We start from the raw sequence: 13,664 nt of genomic DNA, 5'->3' as shown, positions 1-13,664 counted from the left end.
TCAACTATAACCCAGTGCTCTACTATAAATGGAACAGCACAAAAGTTGCATGTAAGTGGGAGAAATACTAGAGATTTTAAAGGCAACAAGACACAATATAAAAATTTGTATTACAACCTGATCTCTTTTACTAGCCCCCAAATTTACTAGCCTAATACTTATTATTTCAAACTGCTCATCATCATATATTAGCCATATACCAATAATGAAACATTTCTTTACCATCAACTGTCTCATATCATTAAAATTCTGCTTATTTATCAAAGTTCTGTGACTTTTCCCCCATTACATCAAAACACTTGAAAATCCATTTCTGATAGTTCTAATTTTAGTTTACTTACTACTGTGGTAGCTCCTGCCAAGCACTGATTTTCTTTTTCTTTCCTTTTTTTAAAAATTTTTAATTTTGATACAATTTTGAAAGGTTACAATCCATTTACAATTATTACAAAACACTGGCTATATTCTCCATATTGTACAATATATCTATCCTTGCAGCCTATCTTATACCCAAGAGTTCATACCTCCCACTCCACATCCCAAACTGCTTCCCCCTTACTGGTAACCACTAGCTTGTTCTCCATATCTAAGAGATATTTTTTAGATTCCACATATAAGTGATATCATACATTATTTTTCTTTCTCTGTCTGACATTTCTTTTAGCATAATGCCCTCCAAGTCCACCTATGTTGCTGCAAATGGCAAAATTTCATACTTTTTTATGTCTGAGTAGTATTCCATCATGTGTGTATGTATATATGTACATACACCACATCTTCTTTATCCATTCATCTGTTGATGGACACTTAGGTTGCTTCCATACCTTGGCAATTATAAATGATGCTGCTATGAACACTGGGGTACATGTATCTTCTCAAATTAGTGGTTTGGTTTTGTTTTTCAGATACATACCCAGGAGTGGAATTGCTGGGTCATATGGTAGTTCTATTTTTAGTTTTTTGAAAAACCTCCATACTGTTTTCCACAGTGGCTACACCAATTTACATTCCCACTGACAGTATATGAGGGTTCCCTTTTCTCCACATCGTTACCAACTTTTGCTATTTGTGTTATTTTTGATGAGAGCCATTCTGACAGGTGTGAGGTAATATCTCATTGTGGTTTTGATTTGCATTTCTCTCATGATTAGCGATACTGAGCATCTTTTCATGTGCCTGTTCGCCATCTGCATTTCCTCTTTGGAAAAATGTCTATTCAGTTCTTCTGCCCATATTTTAATCTTGTTGTTTGATTTTCTGATGTTGAGTTATATGAGCTATTTATATACAATTTTTCTTTTTTAATTTTTAATTTTCTAGGAGTGATAAAACCTGAAATAAAATAGTCTTATCAAATTGTATCAACAAACTTCCAAGACCAAGTATCAATTTATGTTCAAAAAAGAGGGCACTAAAGAAATGCAAAAATTACAATGGGATATCACCTCACAACCGTCAGAATGGCCATCACCAAAAAATCTACAAACAATAAATGCTGGAGAGGGTGTGGAGAAAAGAGAACACTCCTACACTGTTGGTGGGAATGTAAACTGGTACAACCATTATGGAGAACAATATGGAGGTTCCTTCAAAAACTAAATATAGGACTACCACATGATCCAGCAATCCCACTCCTAGGTATTTATCTGAAGAAAACCATAATTCGAAAAGATACATGCACCCCAATGTTCACTGCAGCACTATTTACAATAGCCAAGACACTGAAGCAACCTAAATGTCCATCAACAGAGGAATGGATAAAGAAGACGTGGTGTGTATACACACACACACACACACACACACACAATGGAATATTACTCCGCCATAAAAAAATAATGCCATTTGTAGCAACAAGGATGGACCTGGAGATTATCATGCTAAATGAAGTATGTCAGAGAAAGACAAATGTCATATGGTATCACTTATATGTGGCATCTAATTAAAAAAATGATACAAATGAACTTATTTACAAAAACAGAAACGATATACACTACCAACTGTAAGATAGATAGCTAGTGGGAAGTTGCTGTGTAACAAAGGGAGATCAATTCAATGATGGGTGATGCCTTAGAGGGCCAGGACAGGGAGGGTGGGAGGAAGTCGCGGGAGGGAGGGGATATGGGGATACATGTAGAAATACAGCTGATTCACTTTGGTGTACCTCAAAAACTGGTACAAGAGTGTAAAGTAATTATATTCCAATAAAGACCTAAAAAAAAAAAAACAAAAAACAGAAACGGACTCACAGATCTTGAAATCAAACTTATGGTTACCAAAGGGGAAACATGGGAGGAAGTGATAAATTAGGAGACTGGGATTAACATATACACACTACTATGTATAAAATAGATAAATAACAAGCACCTACTGTAGAGCACAGGGAACTCTACTCAGTACTCTGTAATGACTTACATGGGAAAAGAATCTGAAAAAGAATCTGTACATATACATGTATAACTGATTCACTTTGCTGTACATCTAAAACTAACACAACATTGTAAATCATACTCCAATAAAAATTTTAAAAAATAAAAATGAAAGAAAAACAACAACAAAAGAGGGCACTAAAAGAAAAAGATTAACCAGGAAATACTGATTCTGAAAAGCTCAAAGTATCTACTGTTTTTTGTTTTTTTTTTTTTTTTTGGCAGGCAGATTCTTTTTTTATTATTATTATTTACTTTTTTTTTGGGGGGGTACACCAGGTTCAATCAACTGTTTTTATACACATATCCCCATATTCCCTCCCTTCCTTGACGCCCCCCCCTCGAGTCCCCCCCACCCTCCCTGCCCCAGTCCTCTAAGGCATCTTCCATCCTCGAGTTGGACTCCCTTTGTTAACAACAACTTCCCACTGACTATTTTACAGTTGGTAGTATATATATGTCTGTGCTACTCTCTCGCTTCGTCTCAGTTTCCCCTTCACCCCCCGCCCCCTCCCATACCTCGAGTTCTCCAGTCCATTCTCTGTATCTGCTTCCTTGTTCTTGTCACTGAGTTCATCAGTACCATTTTTAGATTCCGTATATGTGAGTTAGCATACAATATTTGTCTTTCTCTTTCTGACTTACTTCACTATGTATGACAGATTGTAGTTCTATCCACCTTATTACATATAGCTCCATCTCATCCCTTTTTATAGCTGAGTAATATTCCATTGTATATATATGCCACATCTTCTGTATCCATTCATTTGTTGATGGGCATTTAGGTTGTTTCCATGTCCTGGCTATTGTAAAGAGTGCTGCAATAAATACTGTTTTTTTTAAATGAAAAATAATGGTGATTTGATAACAACAAAAATTACAAAAGCAAACATTCTAATCCTCTTAAATGTCTAACATTCTCTTTTTACTGTCTTGATTAATTTGGTCTTTAAGAAAACCAAAACCATGAAAGCATTTGGAAGGTCTTTCCATCTTGAGAATCCAAAACAAAAAAAGCACTGATTTCAACCCATTTTGGGATACAATCTTAGTGTAAATCACAATATAACACTTACTAATAAGGTAAATAAAACCATGTATCATCTTGTTGCTGGAGAATGTGTTACATATCAACCATGCACCACAGGGCAGAGCCGGTAGGATTAAAAACCAACTGACTATTATCAAATAAAACAAGTAGCTTAATCAGAACTCATAAGCATTTGCTTCGTAACTACAATACCAGAAGCTCTGATTTCAAGAAAGTGGTTGTGTTTTATTTGAAAATAACCACCTCCAACAGGTTTCACATGCCTAGAGACAGAGTATGCAAACGTATTTTTGAATTCCCCATGATCCTAACAAAGAGCACTGTACAGGCTCTTTGTACAGCTAGCCACCACGGGTATAAAGTGTCTTGCTATTCCGCAACAGAGCTGCATATTTAAAGTCAAATCATATATCCCATGTAAATTATGATTTACACCCTCCTGCAGGAAATGGTTACAAAAATTCCTATCCAAACATTAGCACACTGAATCCAGCAACATATAAAGAGAATAAAGCATTAAGACCAAGAGGGTTTTACCCTGGGAATGGAAATTGGTTTAACATTAAAAAACTCAGTCCACGTAATTCACCACAGTGAAACAATAAAGGAGAAAAAACAACATGAACATTTCAAAAATGCAGAAAAAGCATCTGACAAAATTCAACACCCACTTATAAAAACTCTCAGTCGAACAGGAACCGGAAACTATTCCCAAGTCTATGAAGAGCATCTCTGAAAAACCTACATTAGTATCACAACTGACAGTAAAATAGTGCTTTCCCCCTTAAATCGGGAACAAAAGATGTCTACTCCTACCACTTACATTCAACATTGTATCTGAAATTCTAGCCAACGTAAAAAGGCAAGAAAAAGAAAGAAAAGGTGTACAGATTGGAAAGGAAGATGTAAAACTCTCTATTTCGCTATGACATGGTTTACATAGAAAATTCTAAGGAATCTACAAAAAAGCTTCTAGAATAAGTAAATTATTACTTATTACAAGTTGCAGGGTATAAGATCAATATACAAAATTCACATTTTGTTATAGTTCCACATGCTAGCAGCAAACAAGTGAAAACTGAAATTTTAAATATCCACTTAAAATAGTATCGAAAAACTCCAAAAAATACTGGGAACAGACAAAAGACATGAAAGATCTCCACCCTAAAACTACAAAATATTGCTGAGAAAAATTAAAGACCTAACAAAATGGAGAGGTAAGCATCAGAAGATTCGACATTGTTAAGATGTCAACTCTCCCTCAAACTGATCTACAGATTCAATACAATTACAATCATAATTCCATCAGGATTTTCTGTAGAAGTTGACAAGCTGATTCTAAAATTTACATGGAAATTCAAAGAACCTAGAATATCCAAAGCAATCTTGAAAAAAAACAAGAACGATAAAGTTGAGGACCTGCACTATCTGACTTCAAAACTTACCACAAAGCTACCGTAATCAAGACAATCTGATACTGGCATAGAGACAGACAAATAAGTCAATGAAACAGGATAAAGAGCCCAGACACAGATACATAATTACACGGTATTTAATTTTCAAAAGTGCAAAAGCAATCTAATGGCAAAAAGAAAATCTTTGCAACAAATACTGCTAAAATAACTGGATATCCATAAGGAAAAAAAATAAATAAATCTCAAACCCCACACATGTATTAATTCAAGATGGATTATACAACTAAATGTAAAAACTAAATCTATAAAACTTCCAGAAGAAAACATGAGAGAATATCATCATGGCTTAGGAGTAGGCAAAGGTTTCTTAAGAGGTCACACAATGCAGTAGCTACAAAAGAAAAAAATGCCAAACTAGATGAACAGGAAAGCCACAGACTGGGAGAAACTTTGCAAAACACACCTAGGACAAAAGACCAGTATCTAAGATATATAAGGAACTTCTAAAACTCAATGGTCAAAAAAATATGAACAAGCACTTCACAAAGGCAAATATACAAATGGCCAAAAAACACATAAAGAAAAATGTTTAACATCATTAATCATCAGGGAAATGCAAATTAAAATAACAATGAAATACCACTAAGCATCCACAAGAATAGCTAACTTTAAAAGACTGACGACACAAATGTTAAAAAATATAAACATGAAGCAACTAGAACCGCATACACTGTTAGTAATCTTTTAGAAAAAGGTCTAGCAGTTTCTTATAAAACTAAACATACACCTATGTATGTTTACGAGCCAGCCATTCCACTCCTAAATATTCACCTAAGAACTGAAAACAAATGTTCACAAAAAGATCTGTAAACAAATATTCAGAGAAACTTATTAAAAACAGCCAAAAACTTTAAAAAGCCCAGATTTTTATTAACAAAAGAATATATAAAAAAAACTATGGGATAGTCAGAAAACAGAATGGTACTCAGCAATATAAAGGAACAAACTATGGACACAACAGCAACGTGGATAAACCTTGAAAACATTCAAGTGCAAGATGCCTTATTCAAAAGAATACACTGACACATCCCGTTCGTATGGAATAGGCAATATTAACCTATGGTAGAAACAATCACAACAGTGGCATGGGGTTGAAGGAGAATCTCCAGGAAAGAACTTTCTGGGACGATAGTAATATTCTATGTCTTCATAGGGGTTTAAGTTGTACAGGTGTATGTATTTATCAAAACTCCGAAATGTACCCTTAAGGTGGTGCATTTCGTTGTATGCAAATTCTCCACTCTTAAAATATATATATATAAAACTCTGTTTTTATACAAGCAGAAATATTCATAAGTAAAACATATAGACATCTGCAGCATAATTTGAAGTACAAGCAAAAAATTAAGATGAATTAATGAATGGATAAAGGAATGGATAGATGGATATGTGAAAAAATAACAAATGATAACTGTAGAATCTATATGATGTCTGTACGGGTATTCACCGTACAATTCTTTCAACTTTTCTGTACTTTTGAATATTTTCATAATAAAATATTGGGAAAAAATTTTAATTATGAGTTACTACATGGATAGTGCACATTAGATCAGTAACAATAGTTGCTACTGTAATAGGGAAGAATATTTTGTATTCTATCACAACTTAATCACTAAAGGGATGTTGGCTGTAAGCTTAAATTATACATAATGGCCCATCTCTGAGAACCCTGCCTCCCAAGGAATAAGCACTAAGCTAAAATAACTTTGTTTAGATCACCAGACCCACCTGTGAATTATTGCAGGGAGAAAGAAATTAACACAACCTTTCTGGAGGCTGACTGGAATCAGGAAATCTTTGACTTTACTCCCACCCCTTTTAGTATAAAAGGAGCCTCAGGCAAGATGGTTCTAAGCGCATGAGTCCACCATCTTCTCAGTTTGCTGTCTTTCTGAATAAACTCGCTACTCCTTGCACCCAACAACTCCTCTCTGGATTTACTGGCCTCTAATGCAGTGAGCCGAACAAGCCTGGGCTCGGCAACACTACAACCCCATTAACTATGTGACTGTGTGAAGCACTTTAGTAGGTACTCATGTATGTCATATCTAATCCCCACAGCAATCTTGCAAGGCAAGTAATATTATCCCCATTTTCTAGATGGGAGAACTGATATGCAGAAAGACTTACAACTTGTTCCAACCTCATACAGCTACTAAATGGTAAAGGCAGGATTCTAAACCCAGATCTGGCTCCATAAGTTTGCTCTTTCCATTACATCACACGGCCTTAACAATGAATTCTAAGGTTTTGGCCCAATTACTTTTTTTATACTACCATGGAATTTTATGTTACTGACTAGTAGTGGACATAAGTGCGTTAACAGCAAGGGCTTTGGAAATCAATGACACTGTCACTCCACCGTACTGGAATAGGCTATAACACAGCCGCTGCTATTCTTGTCTCCTTTCAACTATATTATCAATGTGATTTAAGATACTAGACATGGATGCCAAAACCATGACATACTTTTCTCAAACAAAATGCTTTACCTCAGCTCTCGTTCTTCATGTTGAGCGATAAGGTTGCTATAAAAATTCTCCAGTGTCACTTTGGTCATGGTCACCCTTTCCTTTGTGTGATTACTCATGGCCGAGCAAGGTGTTGAGCCTGTCATTGCCATGGCTGCTAGAAACAATGAAAAAAAGAGGTATTAGTTTTGGAGTTAGAACCCACCAATTATGCACTCTCTTACCCAACTGGAAGCAATGTAAATTGACCCAAGTTTTCTAGAGGACAAACAATATATAACAAAAACCAAACAAACAGAAAACTTGGTGAAAATAAGTATACATTAATGTTTTTTGACCCAGAAATATCATCCCTAGGTATAAGGCCTAGAGAAACTGTCACACAGGCTCTTAAGGGAACATGTACAAGGATGTGCATCACAGAGGATGTTCACTATGCCATTATCTGTGTTGTGGGAAGTTGGAGGCAATTTAATAAGTAAATCAATAAATAAAATGTTGTGGATGTATGCAAAGAAATACCATACAACAGTCAGAAGCAAATCTATCTGTACCTAAAAGCAACATGAATATATCTTTAAAGCATAGTACTGCATTTTTTTAAAAAGAAGAGAATGAGATTACAATACCAGATACATATATTAAGAATATATAGGGACTTCCCTGGTGGCGCAGTGGTTAAGAATCCGTCTGCCAATGTAGGGGACATGAGTTCAAGCCCTGGGCCGGGAAGATCCAACATGCTGCGGAGCAACTAAGCCCGTGTGCCACAACTACTGAGCCCACATGCCCCAACTACTGAAGCCTGCTCGCCTAGAGCCCGTGCTCCACAAGGGAAGCCACCACAATGAGAAGCCTACGCACCGCAACAGAGTAGCCCCCGCTCACCACAACCAGAGAAAGCCCATGTGCAGCAACAAGACCAAACACAGCTAAAAATAAACAAATAAATATTTAAAAAAAAAAAAAAAGGATCTATAACATAGGGGACACAGTTTTTCCAGGCAGGTGCCCACTGTGTTCCCCCTTTGCCTGCCAAAGTAATAAAGCTATTCTTTTCTACTTCACCCCCCCCCCCCAAAAAAAAGAATATATAACACAGACAGTATAATTCTTTGCCATCTAGGAACCTACCTTGGAGAAATCAAAGACCCATAAGGATTCATACCTAAGGGGATTCAATGCAGCATTGTAATGACAAAAACCAGAAGTAACTTGAATAACCAACAACAGAACTGATTAAATTATGGGAAAGTCCTACAATTAAATAATATGCAGACAATTAAAATATGTTCAAATGTTTAATGTGAGGGAAAATATTTCCAATCTAAGTGGAAAGAATAGGTTAAAAAACAGAACGTATACCATTTTAATTTTATGTGTTTACTGTATGTGCACAGAATTATTAGAAATAAATATCAAAATGTTATTAGTGGCCTAAGTCTAGGCAGTGAGAATACAATAGATCGTTTTATTCTTTTTTTATATAAATTTGTTTATTTATTTATTTATTGGCTGTGTTGGGTCTTTTTTCCCAGCTGTGCACAGGCTCTCTTTAGTTGCAGCTAGCGAGGACTACTCTTTGTTGTGGTGCGCAGGCTCCTCATTGCCGTGGCTTTTCTTGTTGCAGAGCATGGGCTCTAGGCGCATGGGCTTTAGCAGTTGCAGCACATGGGCTCAATAGCTGTGGCTCACGGGCTCTAAAGCAAAGGCTCAGTAGTTGTGGCACACTGGCTTAGTTGCTCCGCGGAATGTGGGATCTTCCTGGAGCAGGGATCGAACCTGTGTCCCCAGCATTGGCAGGCAAATTCTTAACCACTGCGCCACCAGGGAAGCCCTAGATCATTTTATTCTTGTTTGTGCTTTTCCACATTTTCTATATTTCCTTCAATGAGTATGTACTATCACCATTAAGCTACCAAGAACTTTTAAATTTACAATTTCTATAGTTTAAAAAAAATCTATGACTAAAATCTTCACCTATAGGTATACATGTACTGTGACATGGCTTATGGTATTCGATAGATGTTTGCTATTTGAATTGACAAGTTAAAGACCTACGATGGAAACAATATTACAAAAGAAAAAACCTGAATTATAATTTTAGTGATGGAAGATATCTTAAAAACAGGAGACCCTAACTTCCTAGTTTTACATATTTGAAAACGGATCCCAACAAGGTTTAAATAGCTTACAGAACTGCCCCCTCCCCCACCCCCCAACATTTAAATCTCATCTTCCCTAAATATTTTTTGCCAACCTACACTGTCACACCTGGCCAAATTGTTCACCAACCTTGACTTGCTCCAGCACTGACAATAATACTCAATATTTCATCCTTATCATGCCTTCCTCCCACAGGACCTGCCTCTAAGTCTGTCTTCTCATCCCAGTATGAAGCTGAGTAAAAATCAGCAGGGGCCAAGGGCCATTTTCAAAGACAGCACATTTTGTGAAAAGTTTTCCTAAGGTTCTCCCCTTAACATTTAGCCACTTTTAAATTGTTCCATAGATTAAACTTAGGCTTTTAAGGAATGTGCAGACACTTATTATTACTAAGAAAAAAGGCTTCACATTAAGCAATTTTATAAAAAGATACTCAGAAAAATCTCAAAGAATACTCTCTTCAGACAAAAGAGATTCAAAATCAAGGCTCTATTTCAAAGTGGAACATTTTGATTCACAATGTGCCCAAATGCCAGTAATCACAAATTCAAGACATTGAACTCATCTCTACCTCACTATAAGATGTTATTTTTCACATGAAAGTTTCAGCTAACACTAAAGCAAACTCAAATGTTTTCAGGATATCAGTAGAATTTTTTTTAAAACCTCTGTCTGGTTTATAAAGCTTGGGTGTGGTTCCTTATTTGTCAGCCTGTACCCCCTCCACCCACAATGAAAACCACATGCACTCCAAGTTTGGTGAAGAAATTTTAAAACCAGATTTAAAAACAAGTCTGAAGCAAGAGAGCGCTTAGTACTCCTCCCCTGTCTGAAAATTTCTGGAGAGTGTCTCTGTTTCTTTCTCTCTATATATATATATCTGTAGATATATATATATACACATATATTTACATTTTAACAAATGAAATTTTAGAGCATGTTTAAGCCTAAGACAAACAGTGCCTTCCATATAAAAGGCAGTTAGTAAAGGTAAGTTGAGCAAGTTAATGATTTTCAGTTGTCAACAAAGCTAAAGAACAAAATCACATTTACATTGAGGTGGTATATGAAAACTGGGGAACAAGCGTTTTGACCCACTTAAGTCGCTAGCATGACTTCCTAAACTTTGTAAAAGATCAACAGGAGATTAAGTGCATTAAAAGATGCTCTTGTAGGCCAACAATGTTCTAGCAGAATGGTTTTCAACCTTCATACAGTCTCTAATGTAACGGCAAAGGATGCACTTGTCCTTCCCTTTGACCCTTCTTCAAAACCTCCTCCCCATCCTCTTCCTCTGCTCATGAAAGAGTTAGCCTAATTCTATTAACTTTTCATCAAATGTTACAATTACTATTACCCTACAGCAATTTATAGGTTTACTGGGTCAACCAAGTACTTTATATAAGACAGGGCTTTCCCTAAAGCTTTTGACAATTCAAGCCTTCTTACCCTGACCTATAGGCCACTGAAGGCCCTTGCCCTATTTGTTTCATTCTCCAACTCAGAAATAAGAAATAATAGGTAGGTAAGAAATTCTTAAAAGGTAAAAAAAATTCACAAAAGTTAAATTTTATGATCCTCATAAGTCAGGACAGACGTTAAAAGGAGATCAAATGAAAACTATTGTATTCAATCTAGATGGTCATGCATAGTTAACTGGTTGACTTTACAATGGTACCCTGTTAACTCCATAAATACCCCCTTTTCTCACCAATTCCTTCTTTGTGACTGACAACCCAATATTTGGACAATTCAGCACTGGGGCTGAGACTATTCCTTAAAAGTAACGTGTCTAATTTCTCCTACTGAACTGTAAGCCACTGGAAAGCAAGCACCCTATCTTACACTTTTACCATCCTTCCCCATATCATGCACAACGCTATGCACTTAGTTAAGTACCTTATGTAAAAGATTTGCTAGGAAAACACTGGTTTCTTACGTCCATTACTAGGAGCTGAAAATATGCATGTATGATGGGAGTAGGGTTAGGATATGGAATGGTTTTCTATACAGAGTTGGATAGAGTTGTTCCCGTCCGCCTATGAGGAAGCTGCCATCTAATGCTTGGGTGGAGAGTGGAGGCTGTTATTGTGGTGGTGGTTGTTGTATGCTTAGGGAAACCACATCCACTGCCTGGCTAATCCTAACTCAGAGCCAAAGTGAGCTGAAAACGATAGAAAGCACGGGGTCTTCTTCACGCCAACCTTCCTCTGTGCGTTTCAAAAAGAACAAGTTTCTCTGTGTCCTTTAGTCAACTGGGAGATCTGGTCTCTCTACTTGCCGTTCTGCACACTTTCGCTAAGTCCTTCTGCACAGACTTTGCTCTAAGTCTTTACCGACTTTCCGTCCCCACTCATCTTAAAAGAACAGTCTTCGCTCAATTTCCCCGTGGTTTTCAGTCAGATTACCTGAAGCCCAGTACCCTGAGCTTAACCATCAGGAAGAGGGCAGACGCAAAGGTACCGCTCCCCCCCCCGCCCCGCCGCCGCCTCCCAGAAGGGCTTTCAATATCTCTGCCTCACACAACACCTCAGGTTCTTAGACCCCAGGAGAAAGAAAAGGAGGTGAAAATTCGCAGTGACCGACACCCCAGAGGGGACTGAGCGGTGGCAAGGAGCAGACAAAGCAGGCAACAGGGAAAGAAGAGAGCCTGGCTCCCCGCCCCAACCGCGCACGAAGACAGAGAAAAGACGAGGTGGGGAGCCCGGCTCCGGGAAGACGTGCAGAGGACCGACTACGAGCCTCTGGACGCCGGCGGGAGAGGCGCTGTCAGGAGGGGCCGAAAGGGCAGGGCTGGAAAGAGGACGCTGGCGGGAAGAGGAGAGAAAAGGGGAAAGCCCGGGACTGACCGAAGACAACAGCAGCCAGACACTCACCGGAGCCCCAAGGGAGACAGGGCCGGCGGAGGGCGCGGACAGCCGCAGACGCCGGCCGGGCGGCCAGTCTCGACGGGCGCAGAGGCGAGACCCCAGCGGCAGCAGCCAGCCGACCAGACGAGTGCAGGGGCCTCGCGAAGGGCTCTGAGGTAGGGGCCGAGGGGCGGTTGCGGGTGCGAACAACAGGAAGCGCACCAACTGCCGGAAAAGACGGCAAGCGGAGGAGCCAAGGCAGCGCGGTGCCCCACCGCGGAGACGGGCTGGCGCGCCGGCCAGGGGCCCAGACTGCGCAAGCGTTACCTCCCGGCGACGCGATGGGGATTTCGGGTCTGCGCCTGCGCGGCCCCGCCCCCTCGCCTTATTCCCTCAGGAGACGCTGGGTTGAGTGCAGAAGGGTGAGGTGTGGGGCCATCTCGGGCCGGGCCGGGGCGGGGCTGGGCCCTCGGGAGGGGCTTTTTTTTTTCTTTTTAACTTTTTATTTTGAAATAATAAGCTCACAAAAAGTTGCAAAATTAATACAGAGGGGTCCCTTTTACCCATCACCCACCCAGCTTCTCTCAACATCTTATATAACTAACTATAGTACATTATCAAAACCAGGAAATTGACACTGGCGGGATACCATTGACCAGATCAATGCAATTAACTAGATTACAAGCCTGACTCACATTTAACCAGTTTGCCATGCGTGTGTTCGCGTGCTCGCGTTCATGTGTAGTTCTGTGAAGTTTTATTACCTGTGTAGTCCTGGTCCCCCACCTTCTCTTGAATTTCATCATAAGTAGGTCCGCTGGAGCTCTTGGCCTTACCTGCTCTTCCTTAAAGTAACGATTAACCCGCCTTGCCTTGGATGGGCTGCGCTCTTGGTTGCGGTTCCTTGGATGGTGTTTGGACATTGGACACCGGGAGAGCATCCAGTGAGTACAAAAGAACCTGCCTTTCAAGGCTACCCAGCCTCTTAGTCTCTCACCCCTTGGGTTAAAGAGGTCCCAAGCCTGTGGGCATTCACTGGTTCCTTAAGAGTGAGCACAGTGCTCTTGACCAGAAAGTGTCAGGCTCCTGGAAACAAAGATGAGTAAGAGATGGTCCCTTCCTGCCTTCGGTAGAGGCCATGTAGGCAGCGAAAGAAACGGGTGTGCAAGTCATTCTTTAGCGTGTTTTGTTCTGTTAGGGCGCCCCATGCTCTTGTGTAACTGTGT

The 13,664-nt window shown here is 39.1% G+C and overlaps 1 protein-coding gene across 4 annotated transcripts in view; it reads right to left on the bottom strand.

Annotated features, from left to right (window-relative positions):
- The window catches only part of STK38 (serine/threonine kinase 38), a 41,313-nt gene extending 28,580 nt beyond the window's left edge, over positions 1-12,733 (bottom strand). For 3 of the 4 annotated variants that reach the window (XM_057699059.1, XM_057699061.1, XM_057699062.1), the window contains exons 1-2: positions 12,466-12,733; positions 7,445-7,580 (exon numbers count right to left, since the gene is read on the bottom strand). In XM_057699059.1, the coding sequence (XP_057555042.1) occupies positions 7,445-7,575 (131 nt within the window). In that variant the 5' untranslated portion in view covers positions 7,576-7,580; positions 12,466-12,733. The remainder of the gene's footprint in view (positions 1-7,444; positions 7,581-12,465) is intronic. The other variant, XM_057699060.1, reaches the window with a different exon arrangement.
- Positions 12,734-13,664: the final 931 nt, after the last annotated feature.

This window comes from Hippopotamus amphibius, chromosome 11 (assembly GCF_030028045.1).
Source record: "Hippopotamus amphibius kiboko isolate mHipAmp2 chromosome 11, mHipAmp2.hap2, whole genome shotgun sequence".
NCBI classification, from domain to species: Eukaryota; Metazoa; Chordata; class Mammalia; order Artiodactyla; family Hippopotamidae; genus Hippopotamus; species Hippopotamus amphibius.
The sequence above is the reverse complement of the archived record's forward strand: the minus strand, read 5'-3'. Positions and strand labels throughout refer to the sequence as shown.